This window comes from Canis lupus, chromosome 28 (genome assembly GCF_003254725.2).
Source record: "Canis lupus dingo isolate Sandy chromosome 28, ASM325472v2, whole genome shotgun sequence".
In the NCBI taxonomy this organism is placed as follows: Eukaryota; Metazoa; Chordata; class Mammalia; order Carnivora; family Canidae; genus Canis; species Canis lupus.
This window is the reverse complement of record NC_064270.1, coordinates 598609-621998: the sequence shown is the minus strand read 5'-3', so window position 1 is coordinate 621998 and position 23390 is coordinate 598609. Positions and strand designations below refer to the sequence as shown.

At 45.6% G+C, this 23390-nt stretch overlaps 1 protein-coding gene across 3 annotated transcripts in view; it reads left to right on the top strand.

Moving 5' to 3' along the window:
* The window catches only part of ARHGAP22 (Rho GTPase activating protein 22), a 135605-nt gene that overhangs the window by 6483 nt on the left and 105732 nt on the right, over nt 1–23390 (top strand). For all 3 annotated transcript variants that reach the window (XM_025466313.3, XM_025466315.3, XM_025466314.3), the window contains exon 2: nt 23076–23275. In XM_025466313.3, coding sequence (XP_025322098.3) covers nt 23076–23275 — 200 coding nt within the window. The remainder of the gene's footprint in view (nt 1–23075; nt 23276–23390) is intronic.

The following is a 23390-nucleotide window of genomic DNA, read 5'->3' as shown; positions in this document are numbered from 1 at the left end:
TTGCTGTGCAGAAGCTTTTTATCTTGATGAAGTCCCAATAATTCATTTTTTGCTTTTGTTTCCCTTGCCTTCATAGATGTATCTTGCAAGAAGTTGCTGTGGCCAAGTTCAACAAGGGTGTTGCCTGTGTTCTCCTCTAGGATTTTGATGGACTCTTGTCTCACATTTAGATCTTTCATCCATTTTGAGTTTATCTTTGTGTATGGTGCAAGAGAGTGGTCTAGTTTCATTCTTCTGCATGTGGATGTCCAATTTTCCCAGCACGATTTATTGAAGAGACTATCCTTTTTCCAGTGGATCGTCTTTCCTGCTTTGTCAAATATTAGTTGAACATAGAGTTGAGGGCCCATTTATGGGTTCTCTATTCTGTTCCATTGATCTATGTGTCTGTTTTTGTGCCAGTACCACACTGTCTTGATGATCACAGCTTTGTAATACAGCTTGAATTCCGGCATTGTGATGTCCCGGCTCTGGTTTTCTTTTTCAATATTCCCCTGGCTATTTGGGGTCTTATCTGATTCCACACAAATCTTGAGATGATTTGTTCCAACTGTCTGAAGAAAGTCCATGGTATTTTGATAGAGATTGCATTGAATGTGTAAATTGCCCTGGGTAGCATTGACATTTTCACAATATTAATTTTTCCAATTCACAAGCATGGAATATTTTTCCATCTCTTTGTGTATTCCTCAATTTCTTTCAGAAGTATTCTGTTGTTTTTAGGGTATAGACCTTTTACCTCTTTGGTTAGGTTTATTCCTAGGCGTCTTATGCTTTTGGGTGCAATTGTAAATAGGATTGACGCCTTAATTTCTCTTTCTTCAGTCTCATTGTTATTGTATAGAAATGCCACTGATTTCTGGGCATTGATTTTGTATCCTGCCACGCTACCGAATTGCTGTATGAGTTCTAGCAATCTTGGGGTGGAGTCTTTTGGGTTTTCAATGCACAGTATCATGTCATCTGTGAAGAGGGAGAGTTTGACTTCTTCTTGGCCAATTGAATGCCTTTTATTTCTTTTTGTTGCCTGATTGCTGAGGTTAGGACTTCTAGTACCATGTTGAATAGCAGTGGTGAGAGTGGAAATACCTGTCTTGTTCCTGATCTTAGGGGAAAGGCTCCCAGTCTCTCCCCATTGAGAATGATATTTGCTGTGGGCTTTTCATATATGGCTTTTAAGATGCTGAGGAATGTTCCTTCTATTCCTACACTCTGAAGAGTTTTGATCAGGAATGGATGCTGTATTTTGTCAAATGCTTTCTCTGCATCTATTGAGAGGATCATATGGTTCTTGCTTGTTCTCTTGTTGATATGACCTATCATGTTGACTGCTTTATGAGTTTGCATCCCGGGGATAAATCCCACTTAGTCATGGTGAATATTCTTCTTAATGTATTGTTGGATCCTATTGGCTAGCATCTTGTTGAGAATTTTTGCATCTGTGTTCATCAGACATATTGGTCTATAATTCTCCTTTTTGATGGGGTCTTTGGTTTGGGAATTAAGGTGATGCTGGCCTCATAGAACGAGTTCTGGAAGTATTCCATCCCTTTCTATTTTTCAGATCAGCTTTAGTAGAATAGATATTGTTTCTTCTTTAAACGTTTGATAGAATTCCCCAGGGAAGCCATCTGGCCCTGGACTTTTGTGTCTTGGGAGGTTTTTGATGACTGCTTCAATTTCCTCCCTGGTTATTGGCCTGTTCAGCTTTTCTATGTCTTCCTGTTCCAGTTTTGGTAGTTTGTGGTTTTCCAGAAATGCGTCCATTTCTTGTAGATTGCCTAATTTATTGGCGTATAGCTGCTCATAATATATTTTTAAAATCGTTTTTATCTCCTTGGTATTGGTTGTGATCTCTCCTTTTTCATTCGTGATTTTATTAATTTGAGTCTTTTTTCTTTTTAATAAGGCTGGCTAATGGTTTATCTATCTTATTAATTCTTTCAAAGAACCAACTCCTGGTTTTGTTGATCTGTTTCACAGTTCTTCTGGTCTCAATTTCATTGAGTTCTGCTTCAGTCTTTATTAACTCTTTTCTTCTGCTTGTTGTAGGTTTTATTTGCTATTCTTTCTCTAGTTCCATTAGGTGCAAGGTTAGCTTGTGTATTTGAGTTTTTTCCGATTTTTTGAGGGATGCTTGTATTGCGATGTATTTCCCTCTTAGGACTTAGCTTTTGCTGTATCCTAAAGATTTTGAACGGCTGTATCTTCATTCTCATTAGCTTCCATGAATCTTTTTAATTCTTCTCTAATTTCCTGGTTGACCCTTTCATCTTTTAGCAGGATGGTCTTTAACCTCCATGTGTTTGAATATCTTCCAAATTTCTTCTAGTGATTGAGTTCAAGTTTCAAAGCATTATGGTCTGAAAAAATGCAGGGGACAATCAAAATCTTTTGGTATCAGTTACAACTTGATTTGCGACCCAGTATGTGGTCTATTCTGGAGAAAGTTCCATGTGCACTTGAGAAGAATGTGTATTCAGTTGCTTTTGGATGTAAAGTTCTGTAAATATCTGTGAAATCCATCTGGTCCAGTGTATCATTTAAAGCTCTTGTTTCTGGGCAGCCTGGGTGGCTCAGCAGTTTAGTGCCGCCTTCAGCCCAAGGTGTGATCCTGGAGACCTGGGATCGAGTCCCACATCAGGCTCCCTGCATGGAGCCTGCTTCTCTCTCTGCCTATGCCTCTCTCTCTCTCTCTCTCTCATAAATAAATAAATAAATAAATAAATAAATAAATAAATAAATTCTTTAAAAAAATAAATTAACCTCCTGTTTCTTTGGAGATGTTGTGCTAGAAGATCTGTCATTTGCAGAAAGTGCTGTGTTAAAGTCTCGTAGTATTAGTGTATTATTATCTAAGTATGTGTTTACTTTGGTTATTAATTTATTGATATACTAATAGCTCCACATTAGTCATATAAATATTCCTGATTGTTAGCTCCTCTTGTTGGATAGATCCTTTAAGTATGATATATTGTCTCTCTTCATCTCTTACTACAATCTTTGGGGCAAATTTTAATTTATCTGATATGAGGATTACTACTCCAGCTTTCTTTTGAGGACCATTTGAATGGTAAATAGTTCTCCAACCTTTCATTTTCAGGCTGCAGGTGTCCTTAGGTCTAAAATGAGTCTGTTGTAGACAGCAAATAGATGGGTCTTGTTTTTTTTATCCAGTCAGAAACCCTGCATCTTTTGATGGGATCATTAAGCCCATTCACATTCAGAGTTACTATTGAAAGATATGAATTGAATGTCATCATAATACCTATTCAGTCCTTGTTTTTGTGGATTATTTCTTTGGGCTTCCTCTTTCTTTTACAGAGTCTCCCTTAATATTTCTTGCAGAGCTGGTTTAGTGGTCACATTCTTTCAGTTTCTGCCTATCCTAGAAACTCTTTATCTCTCCTTCTATTCTGAATGAGAGCCTTGCTGGATAAAGTATTCTGGCTGCGTATTCTTCTCATTTAGGGCCCTGAATATATCCTGCCAGCCCTTTCTGGCCTGCCAGGTCTCTGTGGAGAGCTCTGCTGTTAATCTAATATTTCTCCCCATATAAGTTAGGGATCTCCTGTCTCTTGCTGCTTTAAGGATTTTCTCTTTATATTTGGAATTTGCAAGTTTCACTATTAAATGTTGTGGTGTTGAATGGTTTTTATGGATTTTAGGGGGATCTCTCTATCTCCTGGATGTGAATGCCTGTTTCCCTTCCCAAATTAGGGAGGTTCTCAGCTATGTTTTTGTTCAAATATGCTTTCTGGCCCTGTGTCCCTTTTGGCGCTCTCTGGAACCCCAATTAAATGTATATTTTCCCTTCTGAGGCTGTCATTTATATCCCTTAACCTTTCTTCATGGTCTTTTGTTTTTCTCTTTTTTCCTCAGCTTCCTTCCTTGCCATCAAGTTCTCTTCTATGTCACTCACTCTTTGTTCTACCTCATTAACCCTCATTGTTAGGACCTCCAGTTTGGATGTCATCTCATTTAATTAATTTTTAATTTCAGCCTGATTAGATCTAAATTCTGCAGTCATGAAGTCACTTGAATCCTTTATGCTTTTTTTCCAGAGCTACCAGTAGCTTTATAATTGTGCTTCTGAATTGAATTTCTCACATCTAATTGTAATCCAAATTCTGTAACTCTGTGGCAGAGAGTACTGTTTCTGATTCTTTCTTCTTTGTAGTCATCTTGCTCAGTGCAGAGTGGCTAAAAATGAGTTGTACTGGGAAAAGGAAGAAAAAAGAAAAAAAAAAAACAAGGAGGGGTATACTCTGGTTCTATATACTGTAAATCCTTCACTTCCCCTGGAGCTTTCCAGCGCTGCTCAGCCAAGAACTTGCTCTTCCCCTGTCCTTCCAGCTGGTCTTCTGGGGGAGGGGCCTGCTGTGCTGATTCTCAGGTGTGTGTACCTGGGGAAGCTGCCCCGCCCCCTGTCAGGTGCATGGCTCAGTAGGAGCTGTTTATCCTGTGAGGCCCTTGTTCCCTGGCCGCCCCACTCCATCCCAGGCACAGGGTGACACCAGGAGGAACAACCACACTGGCAGCGGCCAGCTCTCCAGCCGTGGAGTCAGCTCCCGCAGTAACTACCACAGTCTCCCATCCGCACTGGCCTGGATGCTCCCGGCGGCAGGAGAGTCCTCGCTGTCCTGTGCCCTCCCCTGCTCTGCCTGTCCCAGGGGGGAGCCCAGTATCGTGGGCGGTGTCCCCCGGCGCCCTGGGATCCGGGGCCTGCGCTGCTGGATCGCACTCCCGGGGCGCAGCTCCCCAAGGCAGCAGGGCGCAGCCCCCTCCGCCCGGAGCCGCCGCCGAGCTGCTCCCGGGGCCCCGCCGGGCGCTCCAGCCCTTTACCGAGCTGGGCCCCGCGGTGTGCGGCGCGCTCTCCCCGGGCGCCCCTCCTCTGTTAGGGACCCCGGGGGACTGGAGGCCCCCTGACCCCCTGCGGTTCTGCCCGATTTCCCTGCTGAGCGCCTTTCCCTCCGGGAAGAATCCGGTGCGGATATTTAAAGTTCCTGCTTCTCCGGGGCTGGGCTCTCCTGTCCTGGAGCCTTTCGCCTCCCGGCCTTAGCCCGGCTCCTCGCGGGGGGGCCCCTCCCCCACTGGATTCTTTTTTTATTCCTTCCCACCCCCCGCCCCCCGCCTTCCTACCTTGTGAGAAGGGCAAACTCTTCTCTCCTTAGTGTTCCAGCTGTTCTCTCTTTAAATCTCAGGTCGAATTCATAGGTTTTCAGGATGATGTGAAAGCTATCTAGGTAAGTTGGTGGGGACAGGTGACTTGGGGACCCTACTCCTCTGCCATCTTGCCCCGCCCCCCTCATATCTCTGTTCTATCAATATTTTCTTTCAGGGTTTCCACCTTTGTTTAGATTACTTTAAAATAAAATTGATGTTGCTATTAGGAAACTCCTTCTTTTAGAGGAAATCATGGAACTAATGAGCCATGCTACAGCAGCCTTAGCTATCTTTCTTAGCAAAAGTATTAATGTCTTGGAAGCCTTGATGAATGTTCAGATCCTGGTCAGTACTTTGGGGATGGAGAGAAAAAGCTTTATGAGATGAATTGGTTTCAGTGGCCTCACTGTTCTTGATTTTCCCCGCCAGAAAGTAAACCAGAATTTATTATGTGTCCTCCATGCTTTAGGAATCTCTACTGGACTTCATTAATTCTTATAAGTATACTATGATGAGGTATCAGTGCTCTCATGTCAACAGATGTGGAAGGGGAATCATGGGTGCCCTGCCACCAAGTGGTGGCATTCATATTCATGTTTGTCCAATGCTGAGGCTTCTGATCTCTCTCCCTGACCAAGTACAGGGATCCACACCATCCAAAGCCCACTGAAGGGTAGCCCTGCATGTCCCCAGAGGAACTATAGATACTTTGAGTAATAAAATGTACTGATTTATTTTTATTTTTATTTGATTTTTAATTTTTTAAACTAACATACAGTATTATATTAGTTTCGGGTGTACAAAATAGTAATTCAACAATTCTATACATTACTCAGTGCTCATCATAAGTATCCTCTTAATCCCCATCACCTATTTCACTCATCTTCCTTCCTACCTGGCAGGAAGGAACCACCAGTTTGTTCTCAAGAATCTGTTTTTTTGTTTGTCTCTTTTTTCTTTGTTCATTTGTTCTGTTTCTTAAGTTCCATATATGAGTGAGATCATATGATATTTGTCTTTCTCTGATTGACTTATTTCACTTAGCATTATACCTCCTAGATCCATCCATGTTGTTGCAAATGGCAATTCATTCTTTTTATGGCTGAGTAATATTCCATTGTGTATATAATCACATTTTCTTTCTCCATCCATTGATACACACTTGAGTTGCTTGCATATCTTGGCCGTTGTGAATAACGCTGCAATAAACATAGGGGTGCATATATCTTTTCAAATTGGTATTTTTACATTCTTTGGATAAATACCCAATAGTAGAATTACTGGATCATATGGTAACTCTATTTTTTAATGTTTTGAGGAAACTCCATACTGTTTTCCACTGTGGCTACACCAGTTTGCATTCCTACCAGTAGTGCACAAGGGTTCCTTTTTCTCCACACCCTCATCAACACTTGTTTCTTGTGTTTTTGATTTTATCCATTCTGACAGGTATGAAGTGATACAACATTGCCGTTTTGATTTACATTTCCCTGATTATCCGTGATGTTGAACATCTTTTCATGTGTCTGTTGGCCATCTAGATGTCTTCTTCAAAAAATATTCATGCTTTCTTCCCGTTTTTAATTAGATCATTTGCTTTTTTGGTGTTGTGATATTTTTAAGAAGATGCCCATTGCATATGAGCACATGGAGATTAAATTTAGACAACTGTTCGAATATTTAAGGTTGAATTATTAATATGTAGTAGAAAACTAAGCAAACAAAAAAACAAGACAATTATGAGCTCCAGGGAAAGCAAAAGTTATGCATGAAAGGAAAAATTGTTATAGTGTACTATATAGCTCAGTTGGGACTAGCAATGACATAGTGCAAATTAATAATGCAAATTTGGCATGTTAATCAAACCAAAATTATAATATAACAATATTAGGAGGATAGAGAGTGGATACTTATGTGTGGTGGGGCCAGGAGAGTGAGAGAAACAAAATCCTCACTTTCCATAGTGACAAGTCAACAAATAATACTTAAAAAAGAAAAATCAAGAATTGATTTGGCATAAAATAAACACATAGGTGAATGGAACAGATAGAGAGCCCAGAAATAAACCCAAGAATATATGGACAATTGATTTATGAAAAAGGAGCCAAGAATATATGATAGGGAAGGGATAATTTCTTCAATAAATGATGTTCAGAAAAGTGGACAGTCACATGCAAAAGAACAAAATGGGACCATTATCTTATACCATACAGAAAAATCAACGTTAAGTGGATTAAAGACTAATTAAGACCTGAAACCATAAAGCTCCTAGAAGAAAACAGAGGTGGCAAGCTCCTTGACATTGGTTTTGGTGATGATTTTTTTTTTTAATTTGACACAAAAGCAAAGGCAACAAAAAATAAAAACAAAAATAAGTGTGGGATCCCATCAAACTTAAAAGCTTTTGCATAGCAAAAGAAACCATCAACAAAGTGAAAATGGGAGAAAATATTTGCAAATCATATATCTGAGAAGAGCTCAATATCCAAAATATATAAAGAACTCACACAAGTGAATGGCAAAAAATAAATAAATAAATAAAATAAAATCCAAACAATTCTATTTAAAAATGGGCAGAGGAACTGTCTTCTATTTAAAAATGGGCAGAGGAACTGACGAGACATTTTTAAGATCTATAGTAGCAGGGCAGCCTGGGTGGCTCAGTGGTTTAGCACTGCCTTCAACCCAGGGTATGATCCTGGAGACCTGGGATCGAGTCCCACATTGGGGTCCCTAAGTAGAGCCTGCTTCTCCCTCTGCTTCTCCCTCTGCCTGTGCCTCTGCCTTTCTCTGTCTCTGTTTCTGTCTCTCTGTCTCTGTCTGTCTTTCATGAATAAATAAAATCTTTTAAAAAAAAAGATCTACAGTAGCAAACAAAACAAGGACATGAAAGGGTGTTCAACATAACTAATGTCAAGGAATTGCTGATCAAAACCACAAGAGATACCACCTCATACCTGTTAGCCCAAGGGATAACAAGGATGTGTTATCTCAAGTGAGATTGTGAAGAAAAGGGAACCCTGGCACTCTGTTGATGGTACTATAAATTAATATAGCCACTATGGGAAACATTATGGAGGATCCTCCAAAAATTAAAAATAGAACTACCATATGATCCAGCAACCCCGCTTCCGGGCCAATATCCAAAGGAATTGAAAACAGGGTATCAGAGGGATATCTGTGTCTGCCCTCCCGTGTTCATTGCAGCATTATTTATAATAGTCAAGACATGGAAACACCCTAAGTGTCCATCAAAGGATTAATGGACAAAGATGTGGTGTATAGATAGATACAGTGGAATATAATTCAGCCATGAGAAAGAAATCCTGCCATTTTTGACAACATGGATTGATCTTGAAAGCATTATGCTAAGTGAACCCAGAGAGGGAAAGACAAATACTGCATGGTATCACTTATATGTGGAAACTAAAAAGGCAAACTCAGAAACGGAGAGTAGAAAAGTGACTGTCAGGGACTGGGGGCGGGGTGTGTGTGTGTGGAGGTGTGAATAGGGAGAGTTTAGTAAAAGAGCACAAACTTTCAGCTATAAGATGAACAAGGTCTGAGGATCTAATGGATGAAAAATGAATCAGGTTTTTGCCCAATTAGAAGTGTGTCCATATAATACCACCCTGGGGTGGGGGTCGGGGCACCCGAGGCAGGTTGAACCCGCTTTGTGAAAACACCTGAAAGAAGGAAGGTGGACAAACAAGCTCCCAGGAAGAGCCCAGAGGCCCTGTCACCAAGTTTAGGGAGAAGGGCCAGCCTGGATCAGCCAACTTCCCGTGCTGTCTAGATATTTTAATTAGAGTTTTTGAGGATGCTTGTTACGACAGGTAGCTGATTTACACATAAAATTGGAGCCATTGAATCAAGCTTGGGATTGAAATGGTCACATGGTGTTGAGGTGGTGACATAGACGGTAACACTGTATTGTGTAACTGAAATTTGCTAGCAGAGTGGAACTGATATTTGCCTTCTCCCCCCAAAAAAGATAAATATGTGATGTGTTGGATGTGTTCATTACCTAGATGGGGGGAATCAAAAATGGGGGAAAAAGTGGCAGTAAGTGAATACTGTTAGAAATGTAGAGGTAAATACCAAAAGGTACAAACTAAAAAGGATAAAGATGACTACCTCTGGAAGTTGGGGATGGAAGGTTGTGGAAGAACAGGAGACTGCCAGGTTTCACATCAAGGCTTGTAGGACTACTTGAGATGTGATTGAGGTTGAAGAGTGACAGCCCAGAGATCATGTACCTTCATACCAGTTAAAACTGGAGGATCGTTCTAAAGGGATTACCATGGGGTTCACAGACCTTGTCTGATGGCTTGCTTCTGGATAGCCTTTCAGGATATGCCCGTGGTGACTCCATGCTGCCCCCTTGTCCGCTGCCACAGCTTGTCCACTGAGGGCTCCCTAAGACAGAATACATTCAGGGCCCCGAGAGTGAAATGGCAAAGGGATGGTAACCTACTTGAGTGACACAGTATCTGGCTTTGCCTGAGACTTAGAGAGAGGACCTTGAGGCTAGGAGAGGGATCAGGGAGGTGGTATAGGAAGACAGTTTCTGGAGAGTGGAAACAGGGTCTGGGCCACAGGTCAGGTAGGCACTGGAGGCCTCATAGACAGCAACTTTTGTTGCAGAAGAAAGGCCACAATAGACTTATCCAGTGACCTCCTCATTCCAGGCCAGGCCCTGGCACCACTGCTCAGGGCTGTCACCTTCCCAGATTTAACGTTCTCTACTGCTGGCCAGGCTTTCTATCCCCACACAGAAGACTGAGCCCTCTTTTCTCCCTCCTTCCAGAAGTTTGCTCCAAATGAAATCGAGTTGTAGAGGCCCTCAGATGAACCAAAAGTCTAGGATAATACCTGGTCAGAGTGAGTAAAATTCCCAATTTGGGGATCTTTGGGCAACAGTGGCCTCAAAGTACATTATAGCCTGATTTTTTTTGAATTCTGTTTTTTTCTAGGATTTTCATCATTCATTTCTAATATTTTCCTCATTTTTTAAAAAATTGAAACACAATTTACATACAGTAAAATGTGCAGATCAGATCTTAAGTGTACAATTAAGTGCAGATCTTAAGTGTACAGCTCTGACCACCACCCAGACCAAAATATAGAGCCTTTTCCTTAACCCCAGAAAGTTCTCTCCTCTTTTCCCCACCCCTCCTCGCTCTGCTCAGAGCCAGCCAGCCAGCCACTCTTCTGATTTCCATCACTATGGATAGAAATCATGGTATAGTCATTTTGCCTATTCTAAATGTCATATAAATGGAATCATAGGATATGACTCTCTCATCACTAACACATCAAAGGCCACAGAGACCCCTTCCACATTCTTCTTAACGGAAGGAAAGAAAGTCAGAAAATGTCTGCTGTGCCTTCAGCATGTGCCTTATACCAACCCTAGGAATCATGGGGGAAAATGGAACCAAGATAATTTCAGCAAAATGTTCAAAATCACACCACTAATGAGATCAAGGCAGCTTAACCACAGGACTCCGAGGGTCGAGAAGCCTCCTTCCCCAGAGGCCTGTCCAGAGGTGGGGGCTGGATGGTGTCACCGAGCATCTTGGGCCCCAACGATGCCAGGATATCTGAGCCCTGGGAAGCACCTGTTTCCATGGTATTTGCTGTGCTTTCACTTGGTGCAAAGACAAAAACAAGAGATATGGTCATGCCACCCACTTGGTCCTGGTGTGTCTCAGATTTGTCCAGCTGGAAGGCACTCTGGCTGAGCAACAGGCTAGTAGAAAAGGGGAAGGAATCCTGATTAGATGAGGTGAGGGTAGTGGGTAAAAGTGACCTCACTAGGGGGTGCCACAGTGCCGGCCATGGGTGCCAAGATGTGGGGAGGTCCAGGCAGGTGAGTCCTAGCATCCACCTGATGCTAATCCACCTGCTAATGCTGAGGAATCCCAGCTGTGGCTGCTATTTTATTTCAACCTGCCATATTTCCCACAAAATTAGCCAGCTGGAATACCGCAGACTCAGATACCTTCACCTCCCTGTTTGCATTTGGAGTCAGATGTATATTTAACCTCTGGCACTGACCAAATGTATAATAATAGCAGGAACCATAAGTCATGTCTATTGATCTTATGTAACCATGCTAACAGGCACAACTCATGAAACAACTTTCTTTGTGCCCGCCATGGTACAGGGGCACCAGGCCTGCCCCTATCCCTGCTTGGGTCAGGCCCCCTGACAACTGTAGCCACTCTTGATTAATGACTTTCCCTAGAGTCACTTTCATTTGCCGAATCCAAGACCACTTCAATATTTCCATGTCCATCCCAGGGCTGCAGAACTTATTTTCTCCCACCTCTTTGTAAGTATGCTTCTTGGTCTGGCCCTCATTTAGAATGTCACATCTTCTGAATCTCCATGCCCTGTTGGAGCTTCCATTTTAATGTTCTACTACAACTACCATGTGTGGAATCCCCTTCCATCTTCAAAAGACCCCTAGTGAGAGACCACCATTGCCCCATTTTTCAGATGAGAAAACTGAGTCCCCAAGAAAAAAGAAATAGAAGCCAGGGAGAATACCAGCCAGGAGCAGCAATATTGGGATTTAAAACCCAAAGGCTCTTGGATGCCATTGAGTACGTCCCTATTTATGCAGTAGGGTTCTATTGGGGTAGCGGGAATGGACAGCTTTCCCAGGCAGAGAAAGCCTCCTGTGTCAGAACCAGAGGTGCACATGTTAGGCAAGCTGTGAGCTCTTGGGTCTGGTGCAATGCAGAAAGGCAGGGGGGAAATGGTGGTGCGGCCTGGGGGATAGACCCATCCCACATTCAGATAGGGCTTTAAACAAGGGAGTGGCATGGTTGGATGGGGGCATTAGATGCTGATGCTTGCAGCAGTGTGTCTGCAGGGAGTGACTAAGAGCAGAGAGAGAGAGCCAATATTCAGTAAATGCTCTGGGAGCAATGGCGTTTCCCATCTGCCCGTTGCAGAGGATGTGAAGGAAGGGACAATAAGGCTTTTGTGCAGAGCACATCTACTCAGAGCACTCAGCTGCTACCAGCTAGGTTCCCCTGCTTCTGGACACTGTTCCAGGCCCCAGAATGACAGTCTAGCCTTTGCTGCCCAAAGTCCATGTGCCAGGAGATGAAGTGAAGTTTGTGTCCTTGGAGAGATGTACTGTGAGAGATGTACCAAGCCTCCTTTCTCCTCCTGCCTCTCCTCTCAGATCCCAGCTCATGTGAAAACTTCTATCACCCATAGAAGATGCCCAAAGTTCATAACACCAGCACTCTTAGAACACAGGACACCACCAGATGCTGGGCCAGAGGAGCTCCAGGCTGGACTTCTGGCCCCAGAGAAAAAGAGAGCTGGCCATGCATGCCCTTACTATTTGAAGATGGGAATAAATAATATATTTGCAAGTCAGGCCCGAACTGGGATAGGTAGGCCTAGAGCAGAAAACTGCCTCAGGCTCCCCTACCAAGACAGCCAAGAACATGCTCTGACTCTGCTGAAATCATCAACAGCCTCAATGATTACTTAACCAAGGGTAGAGAATATATTGATCTAAGCTAATGGCTTGTAGGCAGACGAAAATGAAATTTATAATCGATACTGAATTACATTGACTCCACCAATCCCAGGCTCCTGGTGAATGGCCTCTGCTGATCTTAACAGAATTTGAAGTAGCCAGGCTGGGGCCAGCTGCTCTAGGACAAAGTGCAGAGAGAGGAGAGAGGCTTCCAAGGGGCTCAGCCAGCGCTAATAAAAAACAGTACTAACCGGCAGTCACCCAGTGCCTCTCCCTTTCTAAAGTATGAAATTCATACCCTTCATTTCATCCTCACCAAAATCTAAGAGGTGGATGGAATTTGTATTTTGCTCCCATTTTATATGGAAATCTGGGAATTCAAAAGCAGCAGGCCTCAGGCCTCCAAATTCTGTGACCTCACACAGCGTCTTCGTACAAGCCACCGAACTAGGAAAAGTAGGAAAATGATAGTTAAGCCCTGAGCTTTGTCTCCTGGCCACTTCTCTGATTATGGGAATGGAATCAATGATCTCGTGCCCTTTAACTTGTTAAGTGTATAAGAACAGGCCTTGGGTAGGAGAAATCTATTGGCAGATTTCATCCAAACCAAGAAAATCATTTGCAGAGGCACAATGTCTCTTGGATTTGATCTTTCCCATCTTCTTTGACCTTGAGGATTCCTGTCTCATGTTCATTCATTCACTCAGCAAACATTTATTGAGAGGCTCTGTGCTGCAGTGTAGGGCTCCAGGCATGGGGAGGGCACCTTCCATAAGAAGCTCACGAATCAATACGGTAAAGAGATGTCTGGTCAGAGGTGTGTGCCAGTCATGGTGGCAACATCATGGATAGACACTGAACCCTCTGCTTTGAGAGGCTATTAGAGGAGTCTTCGTGTAGTAGGAAACAGCTACACTGATGCCTCAAGAGTGAGTCAGGACTCATCAGTCCAGCAAGCACAGAAATGAAGAGATGGGACCTAAAATGACCCATATGGGGACCAGTCATTGGCTTGGAAAAAAATGAGATATATGGATGAGTGGAGATCTGGAGATATGGTAGAGATATGGTGGAGCCCTGGCCCACAGATGCCTTCTCCCCATCTCAACTTCATACCCATGTTAGTGATGGCTAAGGCACAGCTCTTCAAAGGAGACCCCCAGCAAGAGTGACATCACTGTGCCATGGTGGTTGAAGGTCCAGCTTGTAGATTGAAATTGATGGAGGTCCATCAGGCTTGTCTTTCTCAGAGGAAGAGTCTTTTCATTAGCCTTGAGCAAGAAGGGTTAGGGTATAGTCTGTTCCAGGGCAGTGATATGAGTCCTGTGAGAGTCCGTGTTACTCTGGGAGACAGAATTCCCAGGCTAGACCCCATGCTGTCTCATCCTGCATGGCCTCCTGTGCCCCCTGCTGGCCACATCCCTTCTTCCCCTGGCCTTCTGTAGCATTGGGGGATGAAAAACTTTTCCTCTACCCTCTTAAGTTCTGATTCTGGGACCTGCTAATTAAACTGATAGAAGTCAGAATAACAGAAGGAAAGGCAGCTAAAGCCGGGCGGCATCATTGTGGGATGGTGATTGGGAAATGTATGGTAGATAAGGTTATTTAGTAAGGTTTGTTATTCAGACTACAGAGTCTCGCTCTCCTCTTCCTTGTACAGGACCAGGAAAGACATCTACAAGAGAAATTCATAGCCTTCTTTTTTTTTTAAAGATTTTATTTATTTATTTATTTATTTATTTATTTATTTATTTATTTATTTGAGAGAGACAGCATAGAGAATGCACCAGAACAAACAATGGTGAGAGGGAGAAGCAGGCTCCCCACTGAGCTGGGAGCCCGAACATGGGGCTTGATCCCAAGACCCTGGGATCATGACCTAAGCCAAAAGCAGACACTTAACCAAATGAGTCACCCACCCAGGCACCCCGTACCTTCCTTTTAGGCAGAAAGAGGGAAGAAAGAAAGCTCCTTCAATATTTGCTATTTCTCAATTGCCTACAACTCAAAATAATCAATGCACCATATTGCCATATTGCCATCAGCAAGTGGCATATTTCAGGGGACACAACCTGATCCCCTCCAGTGTCACTCTATTCTTTCATCCAGCTCCACCTTCTCCACTGGACTCCCAACCTCCCAGCCTGACCTCCACCTGCTGCCTTCATGCTCCCATTTCCCCTTATGTGTGCCATGATGGCCATGAGACCTTGCCTTTGGGTGTATTTGCTACCCCTTTACTTCTGCTAGGGTAGGCACATGCCTTCCATCTCCATTACCTAGTGGCTAGTCCAGGGTGCATACCCAGGAAGCCTGCTTGAATGGATGAATGAATGCCAGATCCAGCTGAATCTGAGGAGGTGTGCTGAAAGTGCAGATCAAGTTGTTTGGGTGTCTCTCTGCCTTCAGCCCCCTCTTGCCAAAGAGCAGCACCAGCTGAGCCAAGAGGCAGACCCAGGAAGAGCCAACAAAAATGCCTTTAAAGAATGTTATCTTTTATATTGATTTTTAAAAATCATTAAAGAAATCATTATGAAAAAAAAAATCCCAACTTTCTAGACAACCTCAGAACTATCTTAGAAGTAGCACTTCTTGGGGCACCTGGGTGGCTTAGTCAGTTAAACATCTGCCTTGGGCTTGGGTCATGATCTCAAGGTCCTGGGACCGAACCCCACATTGGGCTTCCTGCTCAATGAGCAGCCTGCTTCTCACTCTGCCTCTGCCACTTCCCCTGCTTGTGCTCTCTCGCTCTCTCTCAAATAAATAAATAAAATCTTAAAAAAAAATAAATAAGTAGTACTTCTCACTTGGGGATGAGGGAGAATACGTACTGCACTGCCCCTTACTGTCTTTCATCCTCCAGGCCCTGAACTGTGAACTGTTAGGAGAGCCTGGCTCTTTTGTAGGCCTCCCTGATGAGCGGACCTAGCAGAGAACAGATAACCAAACGGAATCCAGAAAGAATGCTAGGTAACAAGTTGAAAAAAAAAAAGTAGGGGATGCTCAGGAACCCTGGTATAATAAATCACAGGAGGCTTGAGCCGTATTCCCAGGACAGTATGGGCACCTGATGAGGCCCCTTGCCCTCGGATGCAGATTGCATTAATTTGATGAACCGTCTTTTCCGGCTTTCCAGATTGCCCCTTCCATTACCTCACCTCTCTGCTCAATCAATCTTTCAGCCTCAATACTTAACCTTTAAATCAATTCCACTCTGAGAGCCATCTTGCTAGTTCTCCAGTCTGGCTTTAAAATCCCATTGACTTGTATAAATCAATTATGTTTTAGTTCCTGGGCGGCCACTCCTCCATGCTCCCAGGGTTGCACTTACAGAGCTGCAGATGGAAAAACATCCCCTGGTGGGCTGCGGGGTGCCCAACCCCACTGAGCAACACCACTAGGGCCAGATGCTCCAGCAGCCACCCGAGGTCGATGTGATGCTGCCATAAGCCTATTCGGAAGACCTGGAAAGCAATCGGATATGTTAGATGGGGTTCTCCTAAGTAGACCCTGAGATGAGGATTATCATGAAATCAGTTATCAAAGAGGTGCTCCCAGGAGACACCAGTAAGGGGCTGAGGGAGCAGGACAGGAGAGAGCCAGGCTTGGTATGAAGCCCAATCCAGGGAGGTGTCAGCCTGAGCCTCCTGGAACTTTGAAGTATGACTTACACCTCCTTATCCCTCCGAGTGGTTTCCAACTAGAAACCAGGAGTTCTCAGGCCCCTACACCAGGAGTCTTGGGCCAAGGGCTGGTGGCTGGGGGCATAAATTCCCAGGATCTTCCAGTTCTCCTACTGCCTGGGCAAAACCAGCTCCCTTAGCCAGCTGGCCAGCCAGTCCGACAGCAGAGGCCAGTGCTACCAGGACTGGGAAAGTGTAGGAAAGCCTGAGAGATCACATGGCCAGGGCCAGGGGACCCCTGAAGGCTGTACTAATGGCTCTGACTTTTATTCTGAGCAAGATGGGGAGTCCTACAGGGCTTCCATAGGGAGCCCCATCTTTAAAAACTCTCGCTGGCTGCCTGTTAGAGGCTACAGAGGGGGTGGCAGGGTGAGAGCCCACAGAAGAGGTTCCAGCAGGAATTTGAGTGAGAAATGATGGCAGGCTGAGGATGGTGTTTCCACTGACTGACGGCAGAGACTATGGGAAGAGTAGGGTCAGGGTCCGGAAAGCTGGGGAGTTCAGCTTCGGGCATGTGACATTGAAGGTGTCATATAGTCGGTGTGATGGATGAGTGGGTCTCTGCACAGGCCCCTAATGCACACACTGATGGTGTTTAAGTCCATGAGGCAGGAGCAGATCCCTGAGACAGTGACTGTGGATAGAAACGGGGTCCAAGTATGAACCCTCGGCTCTGGACCAAGAAGCAGGATAATGAGATAGTGTGGCAGCCAGTGAAGGAGCGGAGGGGCAGAGAGAGTGGTCTTGGAGCCCCAGGGCATCTATGACCCTGGAGGAAGGAAGTTACCAACTGGATTCAGTACCATCAGGGGTCAAGGAATGGGGGCACTGACTTAACCAACCCTTAGATTAAGCCTTGTGAGAGTCACCGCAGCCTTGATAAGAGCAATTTGGGTGGGACAGAGGTAAGGGAAACCTGACTGAGTGGGGTCCGAAGAGAACAGGAAGCAGCTGGGGTGATGAAGAAGTTCTGGAGCTCGATGGTGGTGATGTGAATAGAATGAATGCCCTTGAACTGTATGCTTAAAAATGGCTAGTTTTACTAAAAAGAAAAGGGACTGAAGACATCTCTTCTGAGGTGCTTGATAAAAAGGGAGAGCTAAACATGTTAGCTCACATACATTCACCTAATTCGTTCAACTTCTGCAAAGCATCTTACGACGTGAATACAGCATGATCTGTTTGGCCATTTTCCACTGTTGGCCATTTGGGTTTTCCCCATCTTTAGGGATCACACAGAGAGCTCCAAGGGCATCCCTGTGTGTGACTGCCTGTGCCCTTGTAATTCTTTCTTGGAGTACACAGGTGAAAGGCAGAATTGTTGGCTTGTGGACTGTGCATGTTTTTAACTTTAACAAAGACAGCCCGACTGCCCTCTGTGTAGTGGCTTACGATTGATTACTCACAACCCATCCAACACATAACATTACCAGACTTTAAAAATTTACCTGCCTAAAGGGTACACGGTGCTATATCATCTTATGGCTTTAATTTACACTTCATTGATTATTACTGAAATCCAGCATCTCTGCACATCTCGATTGGCCATTCATACTTCCTCTTCTGTAGCATTACCTGTTCATGTCTTTCATTTCTTCAGCTCTGAGAAATGAAAGCTCCGCACTTCCTTGGTAAGCAAGGGCAGGAATCAGGGAATGGTCAGCTGGTCTCCCATCTCATGTTGCCCTAGCAACACCTTGATGCTGCTCCCACTTTGCCCTTCTCTAGTAATGAATGAACCTTGGGGCACTTGAATTCCATTTCCTCCACCAAGAGTTCTGATGTCTCCTGGGGAATAAGGACTATGAAGATGTAGAGGACCTTGCTCCCTCCTGGGGAGCTCTGTGAGCATGAATGTGTGTCTGTTTGCCAGTGTGTGTGTATGTGTAAGAGTGGGTACATGCATGAGTGTATGAGACTGTATGTGAGTGTGTGCATGCATGAGTGTGTTTGCAAGCATGTATAGGCACTCCCAGGAAACACCAAAACTCAGGGTTCTGTGCTATTCTTGAAGGAGTTCTGTAGATTTGGAAAGCATGAATGAATGAGTGAATGGTTGTGATATGAACAGAAGAGCCCTGACTGGGAGAGGGTGGAGGGGCCTTCCTCCTCCCGCTGGTCAGGAGCTTGCCCTGCACCTGCTCCTGGGCCCCCTTGGGAAACTCACATTAGTCCTAGAGCCTCAGAATGTCCGAGCTGTTTGACTTGAAAGCTTTGCCTAAGCATCTAAAGAACTGAATAAGTTGACTCAAGTAAACACTGAGGACAGAAACAGTGGTTATTAATAAATCATAACAATGATTATTTTCCTTTCAAGACACTCAATCGGCCTTATAAGAAGTTGTATCCCTGTGATTGATCAACTGGGGAAAAGCCTGGGCTGGTTTGGGAGCCTAAGTACCATCTGCCAGCAGTGCCTCCCTGCTGAACTGAGGCAGCTGGGAGCTGGTTCTTCCTCTCTTCTGAGGGAGCCTGGGGCAGGGCAGGCAGGGATGCTAGCATCTGCTCAAACAGAAACCAGTCCAGCCTCCTGCCTCAGGCCAGACCCGGCCCCATTGCCCCAGGAAACAAGCCCCCCCACCCCCTGCAACCCCCACCCCATTGCCTGCCTCCTCCATACCTGCAGCCTTCAGGAGGGTAGTGCCCAGGGCCTGGGGATCAGGGCAGTAAACATTGCTACATTGTCTGGCCACCTTGAGGGAACAGCAGATCACTCACACTGCAGTCATTTCTTTCTTGCTGGGCACCTCCTGTCCACCAGGCTCAGTATCCAGCATACTGCCCTCCAAGAGCTCAGCCTCCCTGGGTAGACATGCCTGGACAGGGAGTGTCTCTGCAGACATGGCCCAGTGCTCAGCTGAGGACTCTCCAGTATTCCTCAGTGTTGGGGTGCACTGATGGGTCACTGTATTTTTTTTTAGCTCCTGCATGTGCTGGCCCTGTCCAGATGCTATAGGGGGTGTGGAAGGAAGGGCAGGTATATTCTGGGTCCTACCAGTGCTATGATCCTGTCAAATGAGACCATTTCAGGTCTTGTTGTAATAGAAGACAACAAACAGAACCAAAGATGTAGCATTAGAACATTCTGTAAAGCCAGATTCCTCACTAAAGGCCCCAGAGAGTCTTTAGAAAGGTGGAAGATTCTACATAGCCCTTGCAGATTCCCCAAGAAGAGGAAGAGGAGAATATACAAATAGACAGAGGAGACCTGAGCCAACCCACCTCTTCCAGAGATTCTTCACCCACAGGGGCCCTGCTTCTGTCCAGGCTCATGTTAGAAATCTCAATTAAAAAACAAAAGCCTAGGCACTGCTGACTTCATTTTGCCATTGACTCCCAACCCATTAAAGGAATTTTAGAGATGAAGAAATTGAGACCTAGAGAAGAGAACTCAATAACTAGGGGTCACACCTGTACTCTCCCTCACCTCAGTCCTCTGTCAGACTCCACAGGAATCCTCAGGTTGTGGAACCCTAGTGCCCGAGCCCCTAGTGCCACAGACAGCTCTGGACCCTGGAATGAAATCAGTAAGTGTCTGCTGAATCCAGCCCTGCTCCAGCCCTGATATGGAAGGAGTGATGGAGGGGCAGTTACAGCCCTAGGAGCAGAGGGATCCTTCCCGATGCTGTCGGGTTCTGTCGAACACAACCCCCACCTACCTGCCAGCAGCTCCACCCAAGCGCTTCTTCTTACGGAACAGCTGAGGTGCAGAGCAGAGGTGGAGAGCAGGGCGGACCCCAGATGTGGTGCCATGGGCACCTGGAAATGGAAAGGCAGATTTTCTAGCATTGCAGAAACTTCTAGAGAATTTGTAAGACTCATTCAAGAGGAGAAAGGGGTCCAAATGACCAGAAGACCTATAAGGACCCTAGCTGCACCACCACCCCCAACCACCACTCCCAGTCAGCAGTTCCCACCAGGGGCAATCAGTTTAGTGGGCAAAGGGAGAGAGCAGAAACATTACACAGGGAGTGGGAGCCTATGCAAAAACATCCCCTTGGTAAGTAACCCAACAACAGGGTGAGCTAAAACAGTAACTAAGTGTCATTTTATACCTACTAAATTATGGAGTAGGAATATTCCCATTATGATATTCCATATGGATGACTATGAAGGAACTGGTACATCAGTATAATTTTGTGTTGTAATATATCCACATACCATTTTTAGAAGGAAGGGAAGGGTATAATGGCACCTAACCAGCTAAATGCCTTAGAAAAGTCCATGCCTTCTGCCCTGTGAGTCTGCTCTGGGAACCCATCTCCAGAGAACAGTTCCACATGGAGACATCCACTGCACCATTTCCATTAATAGGATCCTCACTGCCATGGTAACCAGTTCCTGGACACCACGTCCATGCCAAGCACTCTGCCAGACGTGGCCATGTCTCCTCCTCCAGCTCGCTCTGCAGGGTCAGGTATCATCATCCCACATGCACCCAGCTTGTTCATCAGCAGACTGAGGCACAGACTGCTTCACAGAGCTGGCCACAATCCTGTATTTCTTCAACTGAACCCCATTGTCTCTTTAATTAAATAACTAACATTGGAAGAATTCCAAATACCCAGCAACAAGGGAATCTTTAGCTAACTCATAGGGATAGTAAACAGCCACAGAAATAGGGAGGGAAGCAGACTTTAATCTAGGACACATCGTTAAGTATGGGGACCAGGACCCACAGGAGGTAGGGAACAAAGGGAGAGGGCAGCCAGTAAGCGTAAGAGCAAGTGAAGCTCAACCCTTGGTGCATGCAGGGTTTCAGACATGGGCTGCTTTCCTGGAAGGGGGAGCCAAGCCATGCCTTTTGACTCCTCTGGTTTGTCTTCCCTTTAGTCTCTGAGAAGGACTGTCTGTCCTCAGGGATCAACAGTCCCCCTTCTGTGCATTGGGGGTGAGCCTAGAAACAGCCTGCTTGCTCTCTGGGCCATAGCACAGCCAAGACAAGGCTAGAACATTCAGCAAGGACCTCACCACAGCCAAGAGATGGCAACGGGGCATCAAGGTGGAGACGGTGGGGACAGACACAATCTGAGCTACCACAGCTGTGCGGGGTGACAGGATGATGTCTCTCCTTACTCTCCCTGCTGTCATTGAGCTGACCCTTCTAGAACAGGGCTCAAGGGATGGCCTCGTTATTTTTTGCTCATGTAAAAGTGGTCGATTGAGGATCGTATCCCAGGCCATATGTCACTTGAGGCAAAGCGGGGGCCACCAAACTATACAGTCTCCTCAGAGAGCAGCTGAGTGTCATGGCACATTTAATCCCATGATAAGACACAGACACACCTACTCATTAGGGTGAGCCTAAGTAGCCTGTAATGTTGGACAACCATGACTTACATCCATTCCCTGAGCAGCACATGGTGAGGGCCACACATGTAGACCTGGGTAAGGCACCATGTCCTCCCCAACATGCACCTCAGTCTGGTGGGGCAGAAAGGCAGCCACACAGATAATTTGCCGTCTATGGGCCACGTGTCCTGATAGGGAAGGGAATGACTCTCTGGAGGAGATTCAGAAGGAAGGTTCTGTAGAAGAAGTATCTGAGTTGTATCTCAAAGGATACATGGGAGCTCACCAAGAATCCAAAGCCAGGATGAGTGTGAAAGGGATTGAAGAAAGGTCCAGACTAGTGGGACAGCATGGGCAGAGGATAGGCCAGGCTTAGGAAACTGTGGTCAACAGTATAGTGGGAGGAGCCTACACACATGCACACACACACACACACACACATAGAATCACAGGTACGATGCCAGAACCATAGGGCACAGGGAACATGCATTCCAATCAGAAGTTAGGATCCGTGGTCTAAGAATTACAAGTGTAATGACATTTAGAAGAACTGTTCTTCATAAGTCCAGGATGACCACTCCTGGTGACCACTGCAATATGCTTGATACTGACCAGAGAGGGAAACAGAGGAGAGAGGGGGAGGTGATGGGATAAAGGTCCCATAAGGGACAAGTCATCACTGTGAAGAGCAGTACCAGCCATGGCAGAGGGCCAGTCAGTGGTGTCAAGTGGGGAGCACAGGAAGCCTGTGGGGCAAAAGGGCTTGTGGGCACTCTGAAACTCTGAGGTAGGAGAGATGGCCCCTTTGCCCACAAGGGAGCCACTAACAAGTTACAGCAAACAGCTGAATCAGAGGCCCCACTGTCTAGACACAGTATACCAAGATGATCCCAGCAGAGCAAAGGGTAGCTTTGGAGGTTCTGGGCAATGGTATTCAAGTCTAATGCCTCCAGAGAAGGGTGCTATGCAGGAACCAGGGAGGGGGTCTGAAGGGGCCAGCTCCCTCAGGGCCTAAAGTGACAGAGACCCTGGTGGAATGTGAGCTCCAGGAGGACCCAGATTTTTATCTGTTCCTTATTTATTTCATTGCTTTATCTCTAGTACCTAGAATAATGCTGATTGGGTGGGTGGTTGGGTGGATGGATAGATGGATTTGTGGATAGATGCATACATAGACATGGCAGAGACTAACTAGGCCTGCAGGCTGTGCGCCTGTCCCAAGCGGATAACCCTGGGCTGCTGCTGCTGAGGTGTTCCAGCCCATGCCCTGTTTAACTGAGGGGGAAGTATGCCAAGCACAGTCATGTCCTGCTGGTTTAGGCTCCCAAGCTCCGGTCACAGGGCAGCCAGGATGCCAGAATGGGGCAAGGACTGACAACGGGCATGTATCCTTCACACTCATTGTGTGTGTCTTTGGCTTCCAGCCCGCTCCAAAAGCCTGGTGATGGGAGAGCAGAGCCGAAGCCCTGGGCGGCTGCCCTGCCCCCACAGGCTGGGCCCTGTGCTGAAGGAGGGCTGGCTGAAGAAGCAGAGAAGCATCATGAAGAACTGGCAGCAGCGCTGGTTCGTGCTGCGTGGGGATCAGCTTTTCTACTACAAGGACAAAGATGAGACCAAGCCCCAGGTGAGAAGCACGCGCCTTGCATCCTGGGGCATCATGACAGGGTTGAAGGGAGGGTAAACCATGCCCAGGAGAGGGCCGAAGGCAGAGATAGCCTCCTGTTCTCAAGCCCTGAGCC